Genomic DNA, 24,981 nt, shown 5'->3' with positions numbered 1-24,981 from the left:
AAAATGAAGGACAGGATCATTGTTATCCCGAGGCAGTCATTACATAATCATTCTAAGCACATCGCACTGCCAATCTTCTTGAACATCAACTTCACGCTGCTTCAAAATCACACATCACACCACATGAGCCTGGACGGTTACGCACAAGTCATATTATCTCTTCATATCTTCGTGAGGTTCATTACAGTACGGCCGTTACCAGGACCTAACATGTTGCTCGCATCATCCCTGTGACTCGTAAACCTCTGGTGGTGGTAGTCGCGGTGAAAGAGTCGCGGCGAAGTCGCGGCGATTGGCGTACGGTCTCTAAACAACAACAACAATAACAACAACGGACCATGTGTATCGGACGAAATGGCCAGATGGTATCGTAGTGAAGGAAAGCAATGGAAAAGTACCGCATAACCACCCAAGGCGCACATGAACGCGTCTGACATAGACAACTCACTGCATCTCCTCCAAAATCAATCGCAGCTGCGCTTGAACTTCGACAGACCGCTCCTGATCAATCGCATTCCTCACCATGGCACCAAGCTGCTCCTTCTCCGGACCCTCGGGGGGAGGACCAAAAACGCCGCGACTCTTCGCCGCCAGGAGCGCACCCATGGCTTCCGCCCGCGTCTTGCGCTGCGTCTCCGTCCCAACGTCCACCAGGTCCGGGTCCAGGCTGAGGAGGTAAAGGGCCGCCGCCGCCCTCTGTGCCGATGGAACCTCCCTCCCGGCGACCGGCACTTTTACGGCCTCGCGCATGAGGTCGCGGACGCAGGCGTACCATACCTCCCGCTTGATGACGGCAAAGCGAGCGTGCGAGAGGTACGGCTTGAGCAGGTCGAGAATCCTTTTCAACACGGCCGGCGCGTCTTCCTTGAGTACAGGGCGTGAGTAGCCCCGTGCCACGGCTTCGAGGCCCTTGGTCGCCGCCCCCTCGTGGTCCGTGTCCATGCGATCGTGCTCTAGGAGCTCGTCCAGGTGGGGCTGTACGATCTCGAAGATGTCATCCAGCATGTCGAGATCCTCGCGGGCCGCCGCGAAGCGCCAGAGCGCCTCGAACGCGTGTGGCCGGTACGCCTCGTTATTGCGCTTGGCCTCGCGCAAGGCTGCCTTGTGCATCTGCTTGGCCACCTCTCCATCTTCCATCCACAGGATGCGCCCCTTGGCCACAAAGTCGGGCAAGACGGCCAAGACCTTCTCCTTGCCGCTGAACGTCTTGAGCGCCAGAGCCTTGTCGAATAAAGGCCAGACGAGGGTCAGGCTCTCCTTGCTGATCTGTCCGTCCGTGGCATCGCTGGAGCTCGCCAGCGCAGGAACCATCGAAGCGATCGTAAACGCCGCAGTATGCTGGAGGACCCAGCGACGCGCCCAAAGGCCTAGACCCACAAATGTCGCGATTTCCCGTGCGTATCGAGCCACCGTGCGGCTGTTCCCGGCATGCGACTCCCAAACTGTCTCAAACGCCTTCTTGACCCACGCGTCCGTATCGTGGGATCCGAAGTACGCCAAGGGTAACAGCCGGGCCTCGTACTTGTTGAACGCATCAGGGGACGCCCCGGAGAACGCCAGGATGGAATCGGCGACCTTTCGTCGCCGCCCGTCGTCCTCGTCTTTCAAGTACAAATCGATGAACTTGCTGAAGAACCGATCCTTGGCCGCATCAGGCGCGACGCGCATGATATAAGCAGTCGCTTTTGCGTACGCCTTGCTCACTTCGTCGTTCCGTTCCAACGCGTGTTTCTCCATCAGCCGTAAGAACGAGGCCGAGTACGGCTCCATCACCTCGCGGTGTCGGAGCACCAGGTCGACCAGAAGGCGAGCGCAGGCGATTTTAGTCTGCATTCCGACGGCGCTCTTGATCGTCTCCTCGATCCGGGGCGCGAGCTCCGCCATGGTTTCACCGTCAAGCTGACGAAGCAGGTTATCGACCGCCTCGCTGATGGGAGACTGGTTGACGAACGAGGCACGCATTTTGTCGAGCTCGCCGCGCTTGTCCTCCTGCAGCCTCTGGTACGCAAAGTTGATCTGCTCTGGCTCCACGGTGCTGTGCAACCCCAGGAGGCAGACGATCATCTCGGCCATGACGGGCTTGAGCGTCTTGCCACCCTTCTTCGCAATGTCAAGTAACGCGCCCAGCGAAAAAGCCTTGACTTCGGTAACGCTGCTCTCCACGCCATTGGGCGACATGAGGAACTCGAGAGCGCCCCGCAGCATGGGATAAATAAATGTGGCCGAACCTCCGCCTTCCAGGAGGCGAATGATGTTATTCACGAGGTTCATGCAGAGGCGGAGGGCGGCGGCCCGGACAGACTCTTTCACGTCGTCGAGTACCTTGAGCGCAGAAGACCAAATCTGTCCGTAGTAGGTGTCGTACTTTTCAAAGGCCTGGCCCGCGATAAGTTCCGCGATGGCACCACAACTCGCCTCCCGGCTCCGCCATTCCTTACCCACGATGCTGCGAAGCAGTTCGGTCATGATGGCGTGGAAGTGCTCCTCCACCACGCGATTGGGGTCCTTAACCAGCGCCTTCCAGATATCATCCATCGACCGTCGGACGTTGGGGTTGGGGTCAAAGCGGTAACGGAAGAGCTTCGGATAGATCCTCGGATCCTTGGGCGAGTCGGAGAGAATATTGCTGAGGCCGAAACGTCCAAACGCAGACCGAGCGGACCAGGTGGCGGCATTGGTGGCCAGGGACATGAACTTGTACACCAAGCTCTGGTCACCCACTTCATTTGCCAGAGCGACGATATCCTTGTACGAGGTGACAGATTTTCCCTCGCCCGTGGGCAGGGCGCCGGGATCAAATAGTTCCGTATCGTCGCCGACCTTGAGCTGCACTTTCGAACCCGTGAAAGACGAGACGAGGTCGCGCGCGAGATCCTCGCGCAGCTGTTGATCGCCCCTCTCGTGGACCAGGGACAACCCACGAGATGCCGTCTCCTGAACCAGCTCGTCCCTGGCGTATAGGAGTCGCATGAAAGCCACCTGCGCCTCACGGAGCCGCGACTGGACGCTGGAGTGGCGCCCGGCGTACTGGACGATGCAGAAAAGCCAGATGCCCGCGGCTTTGATACGGAACGGCGCTGTATCCTTGCAGTCCAGGAAAAGCTTGTCGAGAACGAGTTTGATTCGGTGATCTCGCGCACCACCAGCCCAGAGATCCTTATCCTCGTCGACATTCAGATGGAGCAAGATCTCTTCCGAGCCGAAGCCTGCGATGGCCGCCGTGATGGCTTCTCCGACCGTGAACTGGATCTCGGTCTCGCGTTTTTTCTCAAGGCTGAAGAGGATCCGGAGGATGGAGTCGATATGGTCACCGTCTTGGTCCTTGGGATTGACGAGTCCGTCGCCGCTATTCTCATTTGGCCCGTCGGATTGGTCATCAAGCGCCATGGCGAGACGACCAAGAGCAAAGATGGCCTTCTCGTTGCTGCGTTCCGCAAGCTCCTTAAGCGAGTTGATCACTTCGCGGGGACTGAACTCTGTACTTTCGCGCGGTATAGAGTCATGCACACGAGCACACCAAAGCTCGGCGAAGGCTTCGAGAGCCACGTCGCGCATGGAGAGGCTCTTGGCTTGGCCGAGGAGAAGTCCAGCCGGCAAGGTGAAGGGGATCGCAGAGAGCTGGAATCCTCTACCGTAATACTGGATACGGGAGAAGAGATGAGCATAGGCCAGAATGGCGCCCTCCACTGCGTTCGCCTCCGCACCGACGGCCGTCTCCCACTGCGAGATACGGGTTCTCATGGTCTGCAGAATGGCACGCAAGTGCTTGACGTGGGCGGCATCGGCAGGATTCTCCGGTGACATAACGGCGTCCCACCCAATCGAAGGATGGGCTGCGACGATGCCAAACGCCTTAGCCGCGAGGACGCGGACTACCTTGGAATTCGAGGCGCAAAGGTCGAAGAGCAGGACGCCTTGTGTTGCGATATGACCAATAGCTTCACTAGGGCTGACGGAGGCGATATCGACGAGGTAGCGGAGGCACTCCTCCACGACTGAATCCAGGTGTCGAGTGTCAGGGGATACGGCCCCCAGGAGGCAGGCCTGGAGAACGAGATGGATCGGCTTCTCGCGGTTGATCCGCAAGTTGGTCTGGAGTTTGCGTCGCACCGTGATGTTGTGATTGATGGCCACCTCCATCTGCGAGGCCCAGTGCGGGTTCTTCTTGAAATCGGGGAGAGCATCGACGAACATCATATCCCTCACGAACCGCAGCGCCACTGGCAGGGCGTTAGTTCGTTCCCCCGAGAAGTTCTGCAAAGTTACGTCTTCAGCGACCACCGAAGAACGACGGGAACTGTTCGAGGTGGGAGAGGTGTTGAAATGCTGCTGGGCATCTTCGTAGAAGAACGGATAGATGAGCTCGGCCCAGTCCGGGATCTCGGGGAGGACGCTGTCCCTATAGGTCCAGGGGTCAAGGCCGCGTTTGCCTTCCTCCACCACATCGTTCCTCTCGCCGGGCGTGCCGGCAACGGCTAGGATGTCAAGAAAACGGGCTTTCCAGTGGGAAAAGGGCATGGAACGGTTGGCCCACTTCACGGTCACAAGCTTGAGACTGCGAATGGCCGGCGGGCTGGGGAGAATGAAGTACCGGTATAGGATATTGGGTAGGGGGGCCAACTTGGGGTCCAAGTCGAAGTGCTTGGGCTCGAAAAATCGCACCAGCTCGCCGATGGCGGATTCGATACGCATGCCGACGTCGGGCGTCGGGTCCTCGGCAAGAGACCGCAGCAGCCACTCTGAGAGCAAAAAGGCGTCCTCGACGGTGATCTTATCTGCTGCTGCCAGACTGCCCACGAGCTCGTAGGCCATTCCGCGGAGTTCCTGGTCCGATGAGGCAATGGAGGAGCTGATGGCCCTGGTGTTGGCACCATTGTTGTTATTTTTCTGCTCCGGCTCATTGGGGCGCGGCCAGCCCTGTTTTTCGATATATGCCTGGATGGCGAAACCGAGCGAAGACCCGACGGACAAACGGCCCTGGGATCTTGCCAGCCTCGACACGAAGTTCAAATAAGCGAAGAGCGCGCGGTGCAGCTTGACGCGCTCGAGATCCGACCGCGGCAGGAGAGGACCGGACTCGTCCATGAGGTCCAGTTTCACGGCGTCGGCAATCTCGGTCTCCAAGGTGGTGGAAATGGCCGATTTGGAAAGCAACTCGAGGATTTTGATGCGATATGAGGCCGACAGGGTCGAGTGGGCCTTGAAGAGGTCTTTCGCGAGGTCGGCGTCTTCGAAAGAGATGGTAGTCCGCCTGAGCATGTCGCCGCCAAGCTCGGAGATGCGGCTATCGCTATTGCCGGCAGCAAGGACGGCAGGAATGATTTTCTCTCGGTCCTGGAATGCGGCGCTGGTGAGGAGCTGAGCGACCTTGCGTCTCAGGGTCGTCAAGTCGTCGTACGGGGCAGACCAAGTTTGTCCGTCCCATTCAGGCGCAAAGAAGCCGATGTCACCGGGGTCCAAGGACGTGTTCATGGGCCCAATCTCCGCGACGGCATCGGCTGCTCTCAGAGGATTGCCCCGTCTGAGGACGGGGAGCTTCAGAAGAAGAAGTTTTCCTAACCGTTCGGCAACCCAGGATGCGTCTTTGCTGTCAGATAAGCCAAGTGAGTCTCGGAAACCGGCTTCCTCGACAGACCCGCGGGGTGGAATGATGATGGAATTCACAACGCGCATCAGAGCTTTGAAGATGGTCGTGCTAGGCACCCCGGTCTTAACGGACGAGATGCCATTAAGGATTATAGGGGCAAGATGTCGACGGTCATAGTCGTCGGCACGGTCAATCGCATACGTGATGAACTTGGAACTAACGAGCTGGATGATTGGAGATTCCGTCTTCTTGTATTGCTGGATCAGGGCCTGGGCAGGCAGGGGAAAGCTGTTGGCAACTGTTAGCAGAAATGACTTGAGATATCTGGTGTATTGAGGAAGTCGATGTGTCAAGGTGTGATGAGCGGGAAAAGGGGGGACTCACTCTGTGGGAATGATAAATGTCTCAATGGTGCGGGAGAATTTGATGACCTGTGAGAAGACGACGAAAGTATTAGCAGCAGCTTTGAAGCCGCTCAAAGTAAACCCAGTTTAAATGAGTACGGACCTTATCCCGCACTTGATGATGCGGACTGCCTGCCTTTGCGAGAAACGGAGCGAGATAGACGTGGAGGACTTTTTGCAACTCGGACTCGTCGCCAGAGACCTTAAGGATCTTGTCAATGGCTCGGTCAACCAGCTGGAGTTCCCGCTCCATGGAAGATTGGGTGGCCATAGTGCCACCCGAGGTCGTCGCGAGCGTGTTAGTAGGGAGTTGGTTAGGATATAAAACGAAAGAGATGCCAGGAGGGATGCTACTCAGAGGATACACCAACGGCTTTCCAAGGTCGTGGGATGAGACCGTGAATATCCCAAGACCGCCGTGGAGTAGTCCCAAGAAGAAGCAGGTGATAATACTCGACTATTGTAACGATGGAAGGAGAAGTCGAGGGGAGAGGTGAGGAGCAAGACAAGACGAGGCGGAGTAGGAGGAAGGGCGGAAAGTTGGAACCACTGCTCCTATTCTTCACAATCGTGGTATCAAAAGACCAGCCAGCCCTTTCAAGGTAGCTGATGGGCAGAGAAAGATGAAATAACTGCCGGGCCAGTGGAAAATGGAAGCTCGGTCTGATCGTCTAAGGGAGGGGTTTACTTCCTGATCGTGATAGCCAGCAACGAGCTCACGTCACCTGCACAGGTTGACCGCCCGCGCCACACAGACGATGGAAGCCTAAAAGCCTAGGTGGCTGGAGAAACCGATTTGATTGGCATCTTAGGTAATTCACGCTGACTCAGCAAGACAGACTGTTCTGGGGTATGGAAGAACACAGACCCGCCCAGCCTGGATGCACTTGTGCCTGCGGCAGCAGATGATTGAATGGCTTGTATTAGGTCAACACTAAAACCATCCTCCTTGCCTTCCCCCGTCTCACACCAAAAAGAAGGAAAAAAGGAAAAACGAAACGAAAAAAGAAAGCCAACACTTTCTCTTCCTCGTCCGATCTGTATCCAAACATCTGGTTCTGGGTTACGCGAGTCAGGTGGGGAACAGTACGCTACCCGTATGCCCGTACTGGGTACCTCTGGAGTATTGGCTTCTGATGACGGAAAATGCCTTCTTGGCTGGGTGGAAATCAATCTCTAAGTTGAGAAAGCTGAAAGTGAGCTTTCGTTACCTGTAATACCAAAGAATGAGAAATCCAACGATCTCTCGTGTCGATCAACAAGGAAACGAACAGCTTTCTCGATAGCATTGCGATGGATTGATCTGTGGTGCAAATGTTTGATACCTTAGAGCTGTGGACAAACCTCGATGTACCGAATACCTAGACAGGAAGGCACCGGGTAAAAAAAAAAAAGAAGCAAAGCATGCTCGTTCCCCATAACGCCATTTTTCTGATTACAAATACTGCTGACATCATCGCGAATTACGCCTACAACGACTGCTTTCTACCTATGTCTGTGCGAATACGCATTTCAGTTCAATCCCTCGAGGGAATACGAAGTACATGTACGACAAAATAGGTAGGGAGGGCAAGGGTTTTAGGAACATCTTTCTGAGATGTACAACGTACAACGTCCGTCGTGCTTGGTGCCTTTGGTGATTTCAAAGCCTACATACAAACTTTTGGCAACGTGCAAATTTTCAGCTCACGGGGCATTCGGGGACTTGGTTGAATCCCTTGGTGGGACAGGGGTTCTCGACGATCATTCCGTTTGCTGATCCAATGGGACCGTAGAAACGGGTCCTGATTTTCATCTCCCAGAAGCGCTTCAAGGGCGTGAATACCTACCTATCTGACCATAAGCTGCCATCAATGATCATCACCCCGCTCAACAAATCTCAGACCCATCAACAAAAGGGCGCTTGCACGATCCGTGTATAATGCTGGGAATATCAAACGTATTGTTGACTTGACTTGCCCGCAGCCGCGAATTTTGAAAAGTCGAGCTCGGCTCCCTGCATTTAGTAGATAGGCTTGAGGTCGCATGTCTACTAACTTTCTGCGTCGGCTCTCCTATGATCCTATCGAACCCTTCTCCCATTGACATACGAAGTACTGTACGAATCTACAGAGGCGATAGGTTGATGCCACCATACAACGTATCTCTATTAATGGGGTCGCGAAGGAGTCGGATCTTCCCCAAAAGCCATGCATGTCATTCAATCCATTTCGCTTGCATGGAACTCTCCCTGGGCTCATTCCCCTCTTTTCTCCGTGCTACACGTGCAGGTGGGTGGTCCGGCGGGTGTGGCGGTGACTTTGAAGCACCGCCTGCCGAGCCGAGTGACGTGTGTTTTGCTCGCCTCTGGTTTCTTTGGACGGCCCAAGGTGAAGACCGGCAAACCCGTTGCTCATGAAGGTCCGGGGAAGCATTTTGATCCCCAATGAGGGCATGTCCAAGTTGAGCCCAGAGACAAGAGCAGCCATAGTTGTTGGGAGCACCTTGTACACCGACTGTACGACGAAACTCTAAGCCATGCATGTTTCCTCAGGGAAGCTGAAACGAGTGCAACATTTTTGGCTTCCTTAGGAAGTGCTCTATTTTTTTTCCTCCTTTTCCTCCAGTCGACGGCTGAGCGGAAACGACCCTCCTTCAATGGACCCGGGCACACGGCTGAACATAGGCGTATTGTCCGAAACACCAATGAGCAGTCGCTACTGGATCAAACGGCGTGCGTTTCTTTCAACACCGACAGCTGTCCCCGTCCTCATTGACTATCAGGAGATTGTTGTGCTCGAGGTCTGATCTGTAGCCTTGGTGGACAACAAACAGAGGCTTTACTTTTAAGTTGCCGGGGCACCCACCGCACAGCCATTGTCCGCGAGGAAATCGCATGGGGAAAAAGTGATGAAGCGGGACGGCACTGTCTCGCGAGATCACTGTTCGTACGAACGTTACCGTTACCTAGATCGCATGTTCTACCCTCGGAAGAAATCACCTTGATATGTCATCAATGGCTTTGCCGGCTTCTGATGGGTTTATCTGTGATAAAATAATGTCATGTGAAGCACGGCTGTGATGTTGACTTCCAGATGAATAATTTGACCATATTCCGCGGCGTCTCGATACCATCGCACAAGGGGTTGCGCTCAAAAGCATGCGGGCTTCGTCTTGTGGGGCTGTTTGATCGACTTGCTGTTACGAGCAGCTTTATCTTGGATTTTCTTGGACCGTGATGAACATTCCAGCTTCCAAAGGTGCCAGGCTGCAAAGGCATGCAGCCATTGGCTCTCTAAGGACACACCTTTCTAAACCGACTCCCGGTTTCGTCACCATACATTGCCTGCCAGTACGTTGTACCTAGCTAGGACGGGGAAAATTCATTGGGAGGCTCGTGATTGTACATACTTAGTAGGTAACTTCTACACTTGTTTCTGTCCTAGGGCTAAAATCTGTGAACGATATTTCGATCAAAACCAACACGGTTGAAAAGCTGCGAAAGTCCAAAGACTGTTTCGTCTCCGTGGGCACTGTATCGACTCGAGTCAAGGTACGATTTTGTGCGAAAGTCGCTAGTATGGTAGGTGTGGTAGGAATGCCTCCAACTAAAACCGCGAGTTGGATGTCGGTACACCCCGTGTCTTTTCTTCGGGCCCTGCAGGTTGAGGTCTTGATCCACACTGTGTACTTCCTGGAACTCGAGCCCACAACGTTAGCCGAAGTATCGACCCACACAGTCCGAAAAGAAAATTGAGTCATAGTAGACATCTTAGGGCCTTGGTGCCTCGCTTCTCTGCTACTTCCGTGACAGGCGGCATATTCATTGGTCATTCTTCCCAACCAGTCATAGGAAAGTACCTGAAATTCCTACAGAATAGTTGGAATTCCGAGCGTACCGCCTTAGCTGCCGGCTTTGGAAAAGTAGTGACGACGAAGCAGGGAAGAAAAGAAAAGAAAGAAAAAGTCTCTTGCCCATCAACACTTTTTTTGTTTTTTACCTTTACACCATCCATCTCCACCATCCCATCCCGAATCCACACCTCGTCCCGTTAGTCGAGGTCCTCTTTCGCTTTTTCGCTCGTGTCTTTCTTCCTTTCCCTCCCCTCCCCTCCTCTCTTATTCTTTTTCATCTTTTTTCTCACCCCGCCTCCTTACCCAACGTGTTTCCTTTTCTTTTTCGAAGAGTGAAAATCCACCCTTCGCCTTCCTCCATTTCTCTCCGCACTCCTTTGGGAGAAAGGGCTTTCTGAGTTTCTTTTGGTTGCGCTTTCCAAGTGCTTACTGCTGCTGCTGCTTTGATCTCTCGGCCCATTGTCTGGCTGGCAGTCTGCGTTTTCCCTCGCAACCCCGACTCTTTTGTAGTCCTCTGCTTGAGAGAAAAGAATCGCTTCTTTTCGTACCAGCTCGCCTTACTAGTCGCATCCGCACCCTGTCGACTCGAATCCCCTCCGACTATCCCGTCGTTGCGCATCGCCGCCAAAGAGTCTGCTTGTCCGCTCGACGTCACCCCGCACGACTCCCCTTCTCCTACTTATCGCACCCGAATTCCCTCCTCGTTTTCGAGCTTAGTCAAGTGTTTTTCTAAGGAGGCGCCCAAAAGTAAGTTTCCTTCGCACCCCGCCCCACCCGCGCCCCTGCCGCCATCGCGTCATGTCCCAAGAAACATCGTGTCGCCCGCCATGGTCTTCGTCGTCTGTCTCTTGTTATGGCATTGGTCCATACGATGCCTCCCTTGATGGCATACCTCAGACTGGTCGCTGGCGAGATCCTTATCCGACTTGGAAATTCCTGGAAGCGAATATTGGCGACAAGCATCCACAGCCCGCATCACCCATCCCGTTGAGAGCGGGAACGGTCAAAAGCGACATTTTCCCCCACCGGGACACGAATTCAATTCACGACTCGGGGCCATGTCAGGTTGGCGATCGGCTGATAGTTCGACATCGACTTCCGAACATCAAGATCCCTCAGTCGCTCCCATCCAATAATCCATCATGCGATTTCCGACCGAATACCTTCTGGGCTTGGTTATTCAAGTTCTTTTGGCCTATTCTATCGAATCTGGTCCCATTATACTCGCCATTTGCTGTCAATGATGGGAGGTATCCGGGCGAGCCTTCAACCTCGTCAGAGGAAGGTGTCGGATCTTCTTCTTTGGCCTTGGGCTGCTCAAAATCGGATGTCGACACCGAGTCAACCCGCGGACACAATCCTTCAATTCTCTCATCCCGGCGTCAGGGCGATTGTCCAAAGAATCACATGCCATTAGCGGACCAACCGCATGTGGGAAAGCCAGCGGTTTGAGCGGCCATCTATCGACGGCCATGTTTTCCGGAGTCGGTTTCTCGCTATAGGCAGCACTGCACCACTCTGTGTGGAAGGCTCTGCGTAGGCGCGACCGACCACCGGGCTGACTGTTGCCTTGTCGCGCACGCCGTCATTCTTGGGACTTATGCGATGGGGCCACATTGGCAAAAATGCAAGACACCACGGTTGCTAACATTTCTTGATACAGGTTAGGAATATCTTGGACCATTTCCCCAGTGTCCTTCGACAGTAATCTCGATATCCTTTGATTTCCAGTTGCCGGCGCACGTCTTAAAGGTGTTTGAGGAACTAAAAGTCGCAATTGGAGCCTTTTCTCAAATCCTTCCCAACCAGCCTCTCAGCATTTAAGTTGCACCGCCGTCTCGAAACTATCCCGATATCTGTTTCTACCGCGGCGTGTCGGCGTCAAGAGATCTCGTCTTTGCCACTTGCTCGTTTCGGAGTCTCGGTTTGGGTTCTGGATATTGGTCAGTGTGCGATTTTCCAGCCCAGGTCCCTCTTCGTTCCCGCAAATTCGCGCTGAGGTTTTCGGAACCGCTGTAACGGTATGTTGGCCAAACGTTTGACCTTCCGGATATCAAACCGCCCGTGCCTTCCTGGGACCTACTTGCTCGGTCTTGCCTCTCGTCATGCGCCGATGCTAACAACCCCGCCGCATTAGATAACGATACGATTTCTATCCTAACGGCTCTTAATACGACCGTTTTAGCAACGTCGCTTTCACTCTTACTTCTGCGAAAAGATCGGCATTTTGAATCATCCCCAACACGCAACAACACGACTTGCCACTATGGATGGTATGACTGCCTTTAACAACGCTCCCCAGCCTGGTACCAATGGTGCCAATGGCGCGGGTGATGCCTACGGCTCTGCCGCACCTGGTCCCATGCCTGGATATGCTCCCGGCAATGGCAACGGGGAAATGGCCGCCACCAACATCCCGTCTTCTGGTACCCCTTCGGAGGGCAACAAGACGACGCTCTGGTGAGGATCTTTGTTGAACCGCTCTTCTCAGCTTCCTGCTAACTAGAACCCAGGATGGGTGAGCTTGAACCTTGGATGGACGAGAATTTTATCAAGGGCGTCTTCATGAGTGCCGCGGCCGAGAACGTCAATGTCAAGGTCATCCGCGACAAGAACTCCGGGTAAGTCTATGGACATGGCGACCTCTCTGCGCTCTTACCTTCCTTTCTACTTCCACATTAATTTGATTGGCTGTTCGCCACGATTTTGTCGCCCGTTTGCATTATCCATTGCTCTGCTTCCCTTGATGACGGTTACTAACTTTGTGTCGCAGCAATGCTGGCTACTGCTTCGTCGAGTTCCCCACCACCGAGGCCGCCTCCAAGGCTCTTAGCCTGAACGGTAACCCGGTCCCTAACTCGGCCCGTATGTTCAAGCTCAACTGGGCCTCTGGTGGCGGTATCAACGATCGCCGGTAAGTCTTTTCTTGGTGGTTTTCCCTCTGAAGATGAAACCTGTTCTGATGTAGCGTCAGTGACGACCGTGGCCCCGAGTACTCCATCTTTGTTGGTGACCTTGGTCCTGAAGTGAACGAGTTTGTCCTCGTGTCGCTTTTCCAGTCCCGGTTCCCGTCCTGCAAGTCTGCTAAGATCATGACCGATGCGGTCACTGGTCAATCTCGCGGCTATGGCTTCGTTCGCTTCACGGACGAGTCGGATCAGCAACGGGCGCTCGTAGAAATGCAGGGAGTTTACTGCGGGAATCGCCCCATGCGGATCTCGACTGCCACGCCTAAGAACCGGTACGTGCACCCCTCGGGCGAAGAGGACTCTCAACCGCACACACGACAGAGAACTGACGACAATGGCAGGAACCATGGCCCTTATGGCGGCCATCACGGTCATCAGATGCCCCCGGCCATGCACCCCCACCAGCAGGGGTTCTACGGCGTCCCGCCCGGAGCTGCCTTTGGCGGTCAGGGAGGATACGGCGCTGCCCCTTTCCAGCAGCAGATGAACCAGTTCACTGATCCCAACAACACCACGGTCTTCGTGGGTGGTCTTTCGGGTTATGTGACCGAGGACGAACTCCGGAGCTTCTTCCAGGGCTTCGGCGAAATCACCTACGTCAAGATCCCTCCGGGCAAGGGCTGCGGCTTCGTCCAGTTTGTGCACCGTCACGCTGCCGAGATGGCTATCAACCAGATGCAGGGATACCCGATTGGCAATTCGCGTGTCCGTCTCAGCTGGGGCCGGTCGCAGAACAACTCGGGCGTCGGTACGCCGTACCGACCTGCTCCCCCTCCCCCGCACTACTTTGGTCCTGCTGGCCCTGGCGGTCCGGGCGCTCCTCCTGCTGGATATGGTCCACCGTTCGGAGGACCTCCTGGTCCTGGCGGCCCGCCTCCCCCTCCTGGCGCTGGTGCCCCAACTCAGGTTCGTCCTTTTTTTCGCTGATCCTCGCGCGTTTTTTTGGAAGTCTGTGGGAGGTCAACTAATGGCCGATGGCGTGTATAGTAAGCAAACGTGAAACTTGAAGGGGGATGAAGCATGCTCTGCCCGTCGGAGACCCTTTGATGTGTATGCGCCATGATCCCCGTGGGGGAGTTGTTTACTAGCCTGGCAGTTTTTAAACCAGGCGCCATGTCTTCCGGCATCCGACTAGACGAGGATACGACGCTCTACTCAATGCTCTCATTTTATTTTCTTTTGTTCGTTGCGCCCAACCAATGACGACGAGGGACTCGACCATGAACAGCTGCATGGCCAACCCCATCACGACTCGATTCTTAGGAAAAGTCAGTTTGCTTGCTTGCTCTGCTTGCGTGCGCTGGCGTGGTTCGGTTGCCTTGCCTGGTTCTTTTTTTCTTTTCTTAGTTTTAGTTTGGTGAATTCCACATTCTTTTATTCATGTTTTCACAAGTCATATATATGCCTGATGTTTTCTGCCTGCCTGCCTTTGCATCCGTTGATGTCACCTACCAGTCGTGGGTTAAGGCGCGTGTCTACGCGACTCGGGGAGAAGACTTGTTGGGATAATGACATGCTAATGTCAGCAGATTTCCTATTATAGCTCCTTACGCTACGTGTAACACATTGAACGATACGACGATGCCGACACAGACCAAGACATAGCATGCAGCCTCACGGCCCAGCTTGAATTAGCTTAATACCAACCAATCTCTTGGGCATCTTGAGTAAATTTGGCGATGTATTATTACTATCTATATTGCTGCAATAACGGTATCCTCGTGTATAATGCGGCAACTCTACCTGTTATGGCATTATATATTGAATGCATGGACCAGAAATCGTTGAAAACAACGGGTTCTCATATGTTTTCTTTGGTCAGTGGTTAACAGATAATATGCCGAAGAACCAGGAACAGGTTCTAGCAAAATGGTCACTGTATGATTAACAGCACTTCTCCAAGATAATTGCTGACTGGTTGCCTCTGCTTCCTGGGGTTTGCGTGTCTGTAATATCTCTGGTGTTTGTGGGTTGCGGCACAATGACAAGATCAAAGAGAATGATAACGTGTTGCTTGAGCAAGGAAGATCTGCTGTAGGTGAGATGTGCTCCATCCTTTTGTCAGTCTTTCCAAAATTCAGGACAAATACAGATCATGGCATCTCCGTCTCCTGTCGAAGAAACCCCTTCTTCCCAAACCAAGCTATACAGGTACAGGGTGATGGCAGACGAAGTAATCTGAAGCCTTGACGACTTGGTCCGACGCTATTCGTTGTACCTACGAAGTAATTGCCTATAGTAACACGGGGTCTTCCTCCCACTAGACCTAGACTGATTGAATCATCTAGGTAGAGGCAATGTCGCGGGCAAGAGAAGTGGTGAAGGCCGGTCGAAAGGCACCCCCAAACATCTTGTACGCTAGTGTAGAGGATGCTGACAATCTCGGAACGCGTCGGTTTCCGGCATATTAGGCCGGGAGATGGGAAGCATAAGTACCGTAGTTACACGGCTAGAAACCACAATGTTTTGCCCGAATTAACAAAAGCACCAACGTGTGTACTAGGTATGTTGTAGCAGTCTGGCCGGCCTACAACATCCTCAATACTCAGCCCACGGAATGGAATCACTATCCTTAAATCTGCCAGTCAGGACCCAGAGCCTCAGTTCTCGTCAAGTCCAAAGTGTATCATTACGAATCACCATCCCAGTGCACGTCATTCTTACACTTGTGGCACCTTTTTGTTGGTGGGGGGACTTGGGACATGTACCGAGTACGTTTTCACATATACCTTAAACGACAAGCGTGGCGGTGCACCCCAAGTACCACGCCAAATGTGTACCTACGTAGCACTTTACGGAGTGTAAATTGGGTAGCCACTGTCGTAACAGTCCCGAGTTAAATACTTCGTAGAGGATTCCTAAAAGTTACTACCGGTCAGTAAGCTTAAAGCCACCAATTTCACATCTAATTATGATTCTTCCCCCGGCCGCGGCAGATTGTATATTTTGACTACCGTTTGTTTGTCGATTGTGCTGTGCCACCACCGGTTATATTGCTGTGGCCTGGTTATGATGCAGGTGCGTGGCACAGCAATATGGTCTGTAGAAAGGTGGATTGAAGGATAGGGGTTGTTGCCTTCCCAGACCATACGAAGTATACAAATTTGACCAATACTTGCGCACCGGGCTCGTGTCCAGACAAGACAGTCTAAGCATCCGTCTTTGAAACAAGCCTTTTTCGAGAGAGTACGTGGGGCTCAAGGAAGGACTGCCGGTTTGCCGGAAATAGACGTTACGAAGTACTGGTCTCTACCTATAGCGTCATGCGTACCTAACGGGCGCTGTCTTTACGCGTGTAGAGTGAAAGTCGAAGCTTGCTGCGCCTCCTTGTGGGTCGCTATAACTCATCATGTGGATGCGCGTCGGGGAGACGTTTTGAAGAGTCAATGACGGCCCTTTTTGGAAGGACGTATTCGTATGTGCGGACGACGTGGATGATAATTCCTTCTTCTGGACAAGATACTTCGTATGGACCTCTTGGAAGGTCCAGACCTGACCATGTTACGGAGTTTCGGGGTCATTCAATCAGGCACTGGGTAGTACCGACTAGGTACTGCATTCCAAAAAAATCCTGTTCCTTGCAGGAACCACGTCGTCGTGTACGTTATATGTACTTTTACCTACGTTACACAGGATCCTGCGGCTACTAGTACGTACTGTACCTACAACGTACTCCTCCGTAAGGCGACAAGCTTTTCTCCTTATCGATCCATTCTAATAATAACCCATGTCTGCATCGTCATCCTCTCCTATTCTTTTTTAATTTTCTTCTTCTTCTTTCTTCGTAGTGCTCTTATTCTATCTACATATCCCCCACCTCTTCGCCTTCCATTATTTCAAGTTTACTTCCTCATCCGCCCGCCCTTCTGCTATCTCCAGTACATACCTTACCCGAAAGGCTCGACGACGCCGAGCCGCAGATTCGTCCTTTCCCTCCGCTGCGCTGCGTCGTGCTGCTCCTCTCGGAGCCGCCGACAGTCGACGAACCCCTTGGCCTGTCATGGTCACATACACATATAGGAGCCTGTTGGCCGGGAGAAGTCATCGTTTCATGGGCAGACCAACTCTCCTCGCCCTGGGGCTCGCCGCCGCCGCCACCTTCGTCATACTCGTTGTCGGCTTCTCTCCCGCGTGGGAACTCCCGCGTATTACCAAAGGCGCCGGTAACTCCAAGGCGGTCGACTTGTCTCCGCCACCTCCCCCTTCGGTGGCCAAGGTCCCTCTCTGCGACGCTACGATGAATCGTACGGGAGTGGCCGAGTTCATGCGGGCGGCTGAAGCCAAGTATGCCAATCTGCGCGACGACAAATTCACGTACGTCCCATCCTTTTTTTCTTTTTTCTTTTTTTTGCCTTCTGTTCTGCCCGTCCTGTCGGGATGGAGTTGACTAACCAAATTTGAATCATTGCAGTATCGCGATACAGACCTACCGCCGACCGAAAGAGCTCAACACGACCCTGACGACCATCCTCTCGTCCCCCGACGTTCCCTCCCTCCACGAAGTGGTCGTGGTTTGGAACAACCTCGAGGAGACGCCGCCGCCCGATTTCACGTCGGAATATGGCGTTCCCGTCCGCTTCCGCCGGTCGCCTCGCAACAGCCTCAACGAGAAGCTCAAGCCGGACCCCGACTTCCAGACGCAGGCCATCCTGCTTTCGGATGACGACGTCTTCTACTACCCTTCGGACCTCGAGTTCGTCTTCCAGACGTGGCGCAAGTTTGGCCGCGATCGGCTGGTCGGGGGCCTGCCGCGGTGCGCCGACGTCAACGACAAGGGCGAGTGGCAGTACGGAATGTGCAACAAGAAGGAGGACGAGTACTCGATGATCATCACCAACCTGGCCTTTGCCCACATCAAGTTCCTGGACTACTACACGCTGGCGGAGGACGAGGCCACCAAGGCGATCCGGGCGCACGTCGACGAACACTTCAACTGCGAGGACATTGGCATGAACTACGTCACGTCCATGCTGACCCGGACCGGGCCGCTGCTGGCCCGTGGTCGCCGGGAGTACCACAATTTTGCGCCGCGTACGAGCATCAGCGGGAAGCCCGGCCACATGGTTGCGCGCTCTCGGTGTCTCAATATGTTTGCCGACTTGTTTGGCTGCATGCCTCTTGTCAGCGAGACGGCCCGGATAGAACGGGGCGTTGTGCCACGACGTGTATAACGGGGTGTTTTCCACTCTTTTTTTTTCTCGGAGTTTGTTTTTTTTTACCATTGGATCGCATGGCAGCGCGTGAGTTTGGTCCAAAAATCGGTTTACGGCCAAAAGATTAGGGCAACGGTTAGGCTACCTTGGTGCGGCGTACGGCTTACGGCGTACGGCTTTAACTTCGATTCTTTCCTTTCGCTATCTTTTATTTTGGAACGGCCTGGAAAGGCAGACGGAGGCTCCGAGTCGCTGATGTCCGCCGTTACGTATAATAAGACTCTACCTCGACTACCTACGGTACATGGCTATGGGACATACATGTATTATACCCTTTGACGATCCTGGGGTGGGCAAGGGGGGAAAGAGGGGAACCCTGGTGGCGTCTAATGGACCGGGGACAAAATAATATTGCTACTACGAAGCAGCAGCGGATTGAAACCGTGCAGAGTTCTGTCTCCCATATTGCGTCTACAGAGCGGAAGGATGAAAAATAATGCATCCGCGGGCGATGGCTGCAGGTCCCAGCTTCGTCCCATCCCGTCCTGACAATCCGAAGCTATGCGCGCCGACCAGTGGACGAGAGAAAAGAGTACGTTGTAATAGGTCTTGAGAATGTACACGTACCAGACTCACTGAAGGATCTAGGTACAGTACATGTCAAGGTATAGGGGGAGGCGGGCTCCCCTGTATCATGCCCCCTGACCTGTACCTTAGCAACGTCGTTGACCAACGGTGAAGCGTTCCGTCCAGGACGCTGACATGGCTGTTGGTAGTTGGCGAGTTGTGCCGCTGAGTAATTCGTTGTTAGATTACAAGGCTCCTGCAGGATCGTTCGTCTATAACGCTCGATAACCAATACAACCGATTCGTTAAAGACTGATATGGACGAGACAGGTCCGCCCGCAGTGCACCGCCACCCACTTGATCTCGACGTTCGTTCGGGCCACCGACCTTACATCTGAAGATGGTGGTGAGGAGCGAACCTGGAGTACTGTAAGTGGGGCAGGCCGGGACGAGCCTCTAAAGTGGGTTCTTACGCACGGACATGGACATGAGTGAGGTCGACCGCGATTCCTTCTCCATCCCCCCCTCCAAGAGCTCAGCTGCATCTCGACCGCGTTCCCTCACCGAAGTCTGCGTCCATTGTCCAACGGTATTATCGCACAAACCGCAGTCAAAGGCCACAAATCTCTTCAACGAGGCAGACACAACCTGTTCGTGACTGACGATGGATGATATAGCGTCATCTTCGTTCATGGTCAAACGGCCATCCGAAAAACATATGGACCGGCACACCGCGAGAGCTTCGTGTGACCGAGTCCGACTCTAGCTCGAGGTTGGCCCGGCTGATACAGGACATGCGCCAGAATAGGCGACTGAATCCGACGAGACAGACGCCAGCCTCTCCCTGAAAGACCCGTTCTGCCCGAGGATTACTTGGCCCACGATTTCCACGACGCGAAGATATGGACATTTGGATACAATGCGGATATACTGAAGGCGGCTATGCAGGAAACAACTTTAACAACATATTCGACCATGAGGCAAGATTGCGGCTGGCCCGACTCGAGTTACCCCGAGAACCCCCAATAGGAATACCCTTGACAGTTTGGATGTGAATGCCGCGGTGCTTGACAACATCACGCCGTGTTCAAGAGACAGGTTGCGTGGAGCCACTGATTTATTAACAGAATATTCAAGTCACTATAGCTAATGTCATTGCCGTCATTTTCCGTTGTCAACCTTATTCCCATTGTCGCCATTAGTCGAGGGTGGCGGATAGTGAAGACTCCATCGTTGAAGGTTCTCAATATTGTCGCAGAACGCATCGTCGAAGGGACTCTGTGAGCTGCGCCGGTGTTGTATTGATTGTCGGCGAGGGTGCGGGCGGTATCACAGCAGCGACACAGAATACCGTGGGACCGATTACAGGAGCACATCCATTTCTTCCATGGGCACGAGCTGTAGCTGTGCCCGTAGCAGGGGGTTCGCGCGTAAAGCATCGAACAAGTAGCCCTGCTCATTCTGCAGCATGTCCAGGATAGTGTCCGACACTCGCTCCATCACGATTTGCTGAATGGCCCGTATCGTGTTCCCATGGGTAGCATCGAGTCGGGCGCTGACTTCCAGATATCCCATTGCGCGCAGGCAAGTGATGCGACATCTGTGCGATTCCTCGATCCTGCCGCGGGCTTCGTGGTCGAGGCCGTCGAGCGCTACCGTTAGGAGAGCCAGGCATATGCGACGAGTCCGGGGACTGAGTCCGATGATTGCGGACGACCTTTGGTGCTCCCTGACGTAGGAAATCAGCCACTGGAAGTAGGCGACGTTGGGTGTAGATAAAAGGCTGGCTGCAACGGCGGCCGCTGTTCCGTCGTTGGTTTGGGTCGCCGCGTTGGCACTCTGGGTGTCGTTGATTTGGCCGCCGTTGATTTGGCCGCCGTTGATTTGGCCGCCGTTGATTTGGCCGCCGTTGAGGCCGCCGTTGAGGCCGCCGTTGACGTGGTCCATGGTGTCTCAAGGTCGAATAAAGGTCGGCAGTATACGAGGTAGTTAGCATTCAGGATCAGGCTTCTTCTTTCGGCACGTTTTCGGGTATATTGGTGGATGGACGTGGGCTGGAAATGTATGAGGTGGACGATGTCCGAGACTGAAGATTCCTGGCCTGCCCAGATCGCTATAGTTGAGTAGTCGCAATAGAACATATGGCAGTCGGACTCGCTCAAGTCGGTATAGCGAGGAGGGAAGGCATGGATGCAGAAATGGCCTGGCCATCGAAGCTGTCTTGCGGTTCAACAGCCGTCACTGCTGTAGGGCCACGAAGGGAAGGAAGTGGGACGTGAGTAGAATACAAGGAAGGCTCAGCCAGGTTGGAGGCTGGACAGCATGAGAAAATCCAGACTGTCCCTACCAAAGACCGTATACGTACATAAGCCCGGCGCGGCCTGCCCTTGCGGCTTTGACATGTTTCTCAGATCCCTCACCGCTGACGAATGTTGGCTACCACTCTTAAAAAGCCGTATGGTGAGTGAATCGAGAACCCCATGTGCTCGAGTATGGATGACTGATGTTTTTAGACCGTGTCCTCGCCCACGCAATACGGTTCGACTGGTATTCCACTCTCTTCTGGTCTAGGTGACAGGCAATCCGGTTCACGATTTCAGCGCGCAGAGGGGTTCGAGGTTCGATTGTCCCATGTCGTCTGTTGTGTAACCTGTCATTTCCCCACTTCCTTTTTCCGCACGCAGGACGACGCGATACTTGGGAAGTGGCGCAAGCACGAGTTGTCTCCCCTCGCAATACTACTATGGAGACATACGGACGTGGGAAAGCTTAAGGTGGGTGGAAGGGGGAGGGGAGGGGAGAGAGCTAAATTACAGCCTTGTCTTGACCTCGGCACGTTGACAAGGTACAACGTACATGTACTTTGTACTCGGTACAGTTCTCCGTGAGACAGCGCTAGTGTTTGAAGGGCATTCATTGCATTCATTGGCCATTGACAAACATCTTAAACACTGCTATTCCCCATGTGCCTGAAATTGTCCATCGATGTAAATTCAGATCGGAATCTGGAATGTCGGCATTGCTGTTCCAAACACATTCCACAGTTCCACGGTAATCACTATCTTATCTCCCTTTAGCTAGTAGGTGGCTACCCCTTTCGGACCTAGCTTTTGCTATCAGGGCTTGTTCAGTCTTTTTCTTCTTCTTTTGCATGGTCTCCGTAGAGCTAATCCCGTAGTCGCCTAGCCTCATCAAAAATACCCTGTAAATTTCAAGGGGTATAGCGTAGTTGGGAAATGATTTTGGTTGAAGGGGAAGTGGAATGCAAACATGGAAATTCGAGGGCTCGCTTTCGCCCGCACATTCGAAAATTCACAGGTCGCTTTCCTTTTCTCTCCTTCTACCCCTGGGACCTAAAATCTTCTTCCCCTCGCCAGCGAGCGTTTTCAAAGCACGTGTTGATAAGACGGGGGCTCTGTTGGTTCAACGACCTGGGGTTGCAAAACCTGGGGGTGCAAAGTTATCTTACCTAATGTCCTGCCCGAATGAGTGGGCGTCTCATCATTCAGCTACCTTGGCAGGGCAGATAAGGTAAGGCTAGCCAGAGCACCGTTTGACTGCAATGTACGAAGTACATCTTTGTTTATTCTAAAGTCTATCCTATCACTATGTATACGCTAGGTATACTAGCAACAGCTTCGCCGCAGACTTATGAGTTATGCCAGTTTCTTTAAAGATACAACGTACATACAACGTACACATGGAAAATCTAGAATCCTCCCTACGCGGGAGGGGGCGTTTATAGGTCAGAGCCCGATGACTGGTCAGACTGTCGACAGTCTTAGAACTTCATGTTGACAGTTGTACCTCTGACCTGGCTCTGGTCAGAGCAAAATCCTCTGTTCAAGCTCTGACCTATAACCACCCCCTCCCGCATAGGTCAACGCCGGGGCTCTCCGCAATCCATTACACTAGGCCAGACGCGATTCATGGACGTTGGTATTCGTCTCAACAAATCTGCCCCTGACTCGTCGACCCCTGAACCCTGAGATTTTCTAGACGCTTGCTGCACTAAGCCTGGACCCTGAATCTAAAAGGGACCCCGGCACAACATGTCGCTTATCGCAGCATGTTCCGTTAGAATGGGATAAGGTTAAAATATTTTTGATCTTTTTTTTCCCTCTCCTTTTCATGTTTTTCTCCCCGTCCCGTTTCTTCCCTCGATTCGGTCCTTTCTCCTTTCCTGGCCGTGTCCTTTTTCCGTTGCCGTTCCCTCTTCTTCCTCTCCTCCCTCTGGGACGCTAGCTGCTCGTTAGGTACCGACGAGCACTACACAGGGCGAGCAAACGGAGGCAACTGACTAGGCCCACGATCCTACGCGGTCTCTCCTTGTCACCTTTTGAGCGTCTTTTCGTTTCACCTCCTGTTCTAGCCTCCTCCCTCAACTATCATCCGTCATCCGCCCTTGATCGCAGCCATGGCTACAGCTACAAGACATCGCATGTCGTTTTCGGCCACCTCGACCGCAACCATGGTGGTTGAACAACCAAAGCCGCGGTCCACACCGGTAAGTGAGGAGCGAAAAGAGGATCGAAAGTTTCCTGGGGACCACAAGTCGCCTTGCGTAGGACCTTGGAACATGCGACGACGAGTCGGGAGGTACATGTTCAGGATATCGAGGCTAACACGCACCACAACAGGCGAAGCTCAAGGTTGAGCCGTTCCCAGACATGCAGACCATCCGCGACGCCATCCCTCCCCACTGCTTCGAATCCTCGCTCTGGACGGGACTCTACTACGTGGCGCGCGACCTGACCATGGTCTCCGCTCTCGTCTGGGCCGCCCTGACCTTCATCCCCACCCTCCCCAGCCCCGTCTACCGCACCGCCGCCTGGATCGCCTACGGCTACCTCCAAGGCCTCGTCTGCACGGGCGTCTGGATCCTCGGCCACGAGTGCGGCCACGGCTCCTTCTCCAAGTACGGGGCCGTCAACGACTTTGTCGGCTGGGCCCTCCACTCCTTCCTCCTCGTCCCCTTCTTCTCGTGGAAGTTCTCGCACCACCGCCACCACCGCTTTCACAACCACATCGACAAGGACATGGTCTTCACCCCGCGGACCGTGGGCGGCCCACCCAAGACGGAGGGCATCGCGGCCGTCGACTTGCACGAGATGGTCGAGGACACGCCCATCGTCCAGGTGGTCAAGCTGCTCGCCCACCAGCTCTTCGGGTGGCAGTCGTATCTCTTCCTGAATGCCTCCGCCGGCAAGGCCAGCGCCCAGCGCGATGTCAAGGGCCTCGCTGCCTGGTTCCGCGTCAGCCACTTTGACCCGTTCAGTGCCGTGTTCCGTCCCTCCGAGGCCCGGTTCATCTTTTACTCCGACATTGGACTCGCCATTACCCTGACCGGTCTCTACTTTGCGTCGCAAGTCGTCGGTGTCTCCACCGTACTGCTCCTCTATGCCGTCCCTTACTTCTGGGTACACCACTGGCTGGGTATGTTCCCCCTCTGCGCCTGTTCTGGTCGGTTTCTTTGTCGCGAATCGCATGACTGACTTTGTGTCGCAATAGTGGCCATTACTTACCTCCACCACACGCACCCCGACCTCCCTCACTACACCGAAGAGGGTTGGTCGTACGTCAAGGGCGCCCTTTCCACCGTCGATCGCGACTTTGGCTTCATCGGCAAGCACATTTTCCACGGCATCATTGAGAAACACGTTGTCCACCACCTCTTCCCGTACGTTTATTCCGAGAACACCCTCACATCTGGGCCCAATCAGTCTCCCATTCTAACGTTAAAAATAGGCGCATCCCCTTCTATCATGCCGACGAGGCCACCGAAGCCATCAAGCCCATCCTCGGCGACCGTTACACCTGCGACAACCGCAGCTTCCTGGGTCAGCTCTGGCAGGCCTTCACCACCCTGCGCTACGTCGAGCACGACCCTACCGACCCCGGCGCTCTCCGGTGGGTCAAGAAGAAGTAAAAGATCACGTTCGTGCAAATGCCGAAACGGAATAGAGGCAAGCCGACTGCGTGCGTCGTCGTGCTGAAGAGAAAAAGAGAGAAACATAATAGAGGCCACGACATAGATGTACATACCTGACCTATTTTACGTCACCCTACGCTTTCTTCATCTTCGGTTCTCATTAGACGATATAGACCTGCGGCGGCGCTTTGGATTTTGCGGAAAAGGAAAAAAAACAAAAGAACCTGAAAATGGTAAAAATATCTCCTCTCAAGGGTCTGGATAAAAACAATACCTTAGCATTAGAGGCGTAATAGGATGATTATGAGTGCAAGCCCTAGGTTCTCATTATTGATCAATTCTAGAGATGACTGTATGCGCCGTCATTTGCGCCAGTCATCCCAGATCACCTGCATTCTCATCAAGACGATGGTGTAAATGAGACCATGTCGCCTCAAGTGATTACTGGGACAGGTCGTTGCGGGTTTATAAGGTAGAGGTACCGAAGGGAGAGTCGTCATTCGTGGCAACTACTTCGTGCACGTGCAAACCGACG

General features: G+C 53.7%; 8 protein-coding genes across 8 annotated transcripts; 3 read left to right on the top strand and 5 right to left on the bottom strand.

The window, feature by feature from the left end:
* Positions 1–102: 102 nt before the first annotated feature.
* Positions 103–6,617, bottom strand: ACRALDRAFT_1039618 (uncharacterized protein). The gene is made up of 3 exons (XM_071015144.1): positions 6,095–6,617; positions 5,972–6,018; positions 103–5,875 (listed from the first exon to the last, which is right to left on the bottom strand). The coding sequence occupies exons 1-3, from the start codon at positions 6,260–6,262 to the stop codon at positions 445–447; spliced, it is 5,646 nt and encodes a 1,881-aa protein (XP_070876314.1). The 5' UTR covers positions 6,263–6,617; the 3' UTR covers positions 103–444.
* Positions 6,618–8,187: 1,570 nt separating this feature from the next.
* Positions 8,188–9,313, bottom strand: ACRALDRAFT_206615 (uncharacterized protein; the record flags this gene model as incomplete). The annotated part of the gene is made up of 8 exons (XM_071022074.1): positions 8,188–8,249; positions 8,291–8,501; positions 8,546–8,690; positions 8,723–8,786; positions 8,838–8,896; positions 8,972–9,046; positions 9,111–9,238; positions 9,278–9,313. 8 exons carry the CDS (start codon positions 9,311–9,313, stop codon positions 8,188–8,190), a joined length of 780 nt encoding a protein of 259 aa, XP_070876313.1.
* Positions 9,314–11,188: 1,875 nt separating this feature from the next.
* ACRALDRAFT_2032240 (uncharacterized protein) lies at positions 11,189–11,505 on the bottom strand. The gene has a single exon (XM_071020700.1). The coding sequence runs from the start codon at positions 11,440–11,442 to the stop codon at positions 11,239–11,241; it is 204 nt and encodes a 67-aa protein (XP_070876312.1). The 5' UTR covers positions 11,443–11,505; the 3' UTR covers positions 11,189–11,238.
* A 586-nt stretch (positions 11,506–12,091) lies between these two features.
* Positions 12,092–13,721, top strand: ACRALDRAFT_2039752 (uncharacterized protein; the record flags this gene model as incomplete). Its single annotated transcript, XM_071020983.1, has 4 exons — positions 12,092–12,285; positions 12,339–12,446; positions 12,599–12,739; positions 12,800–13,721. 4 exons carry the CDS (start codon positions 12,092–12,094, stop codon positions 13,719–13,721), a joined length of 1,365 nt encoding a protein of 454 aa, XP_070876311.1.
* A 3,124-nt stretch (positions 13,722–16,845) lies between these two features.
* ACRALDRAFT_1067914 (glycosyltransferase family 64 protein) lies at positions 16,846–17,965 on the top strand (the record flags this gene model as incomplete). Its single annotated transcript, XM_071017499.1, has 2 exons — positions 16,846–17,108; positions 17,206–17,965. 2 exons carry the CDS (start codon positions 16,846–16,848, stop codon positions 17,963–17,965), a joined length of 1,023 nt encoding a protein of 340 aa, XP_070876310.1.
* A 1,126-nt stretch (positions 17,966–19,091) lies between these two features.
* ACRALDRAFT_1060686 (uncharacterized protein) lies at positions 19,092–19,677 on the bottom strand. The gene has a single exon (XM_071016286.1). It carries the CDS (start codon positions 19,422–19,424, stop codon positions 19,194–19,196), a length of 231 nt encoding a protein of 76 aa, XP_070876309.1. The 5' UTR covers positions 19,425–19,677; the 3' UTR covers positions 19,092–19,193.
* A 199-nt stretch (positions 19,678–19,876) lies between these two features.
* On the bottom strand, positions 19,877–20,461 carry ACRALDRAFT_1067913 (uncharacterized protein; the record flags this gene model as incomplete). Its single annotated transcript, XM_071017498.1, has 1 exon — positions 19,877–20,461. One exon carries the CDS (start codon positions 20,459–20,461, stop codon positions 19,877–19,879), a length of 585 nt encoding a protein of 194 aa, XP_070876308.1.
* A 1,947-nt stretch (positions 20,462–22,408) lies between these two features.
* On the top strand, positions 22,409–24,768 carry ACRALDRAFT_1039617 (uncharacterized protein). Its single transcript, XM_071015143.1, has 4 exons — positions 22,409–23,021; positions 23,155–23,950; positions 24,026–24,194; positions 24,263–24,768. The coding sequence occupies exons 1-4, from the start codon at positions 22,932–22,934 to the stop codon at positions 24,441–24,443; spliced, it is 1,236 nt and encodes a 411-aa protein (XP_070876307.1). The 5' UTR covers positions 22,409–22,931; the 3' UTR covers positions 24,444–24,768.
* The last annotated feature ends 213 nt before the right edge of the window (positions 24,769–24,981 follow it).

The sequence above is a fragment of the Sodiomyces alcalophilus genome (assembly GCF_042370955.1).
Source record: "Sodiomyces alcalophilus JCM 7366 unplaced genomic scaffold ACRALscaffold_2, whole genome shotgun sequence".
NCBI lineage: Eukaryota > Fungi > Ascomycota > Sordariomycetes > Glomerellales > Plectosphaerellaceae > Sodiomyces > Sodiomyces alcalophilus.
This window is presented reverse-complemented; position numbering and strand designations above follow the sequence as displayed.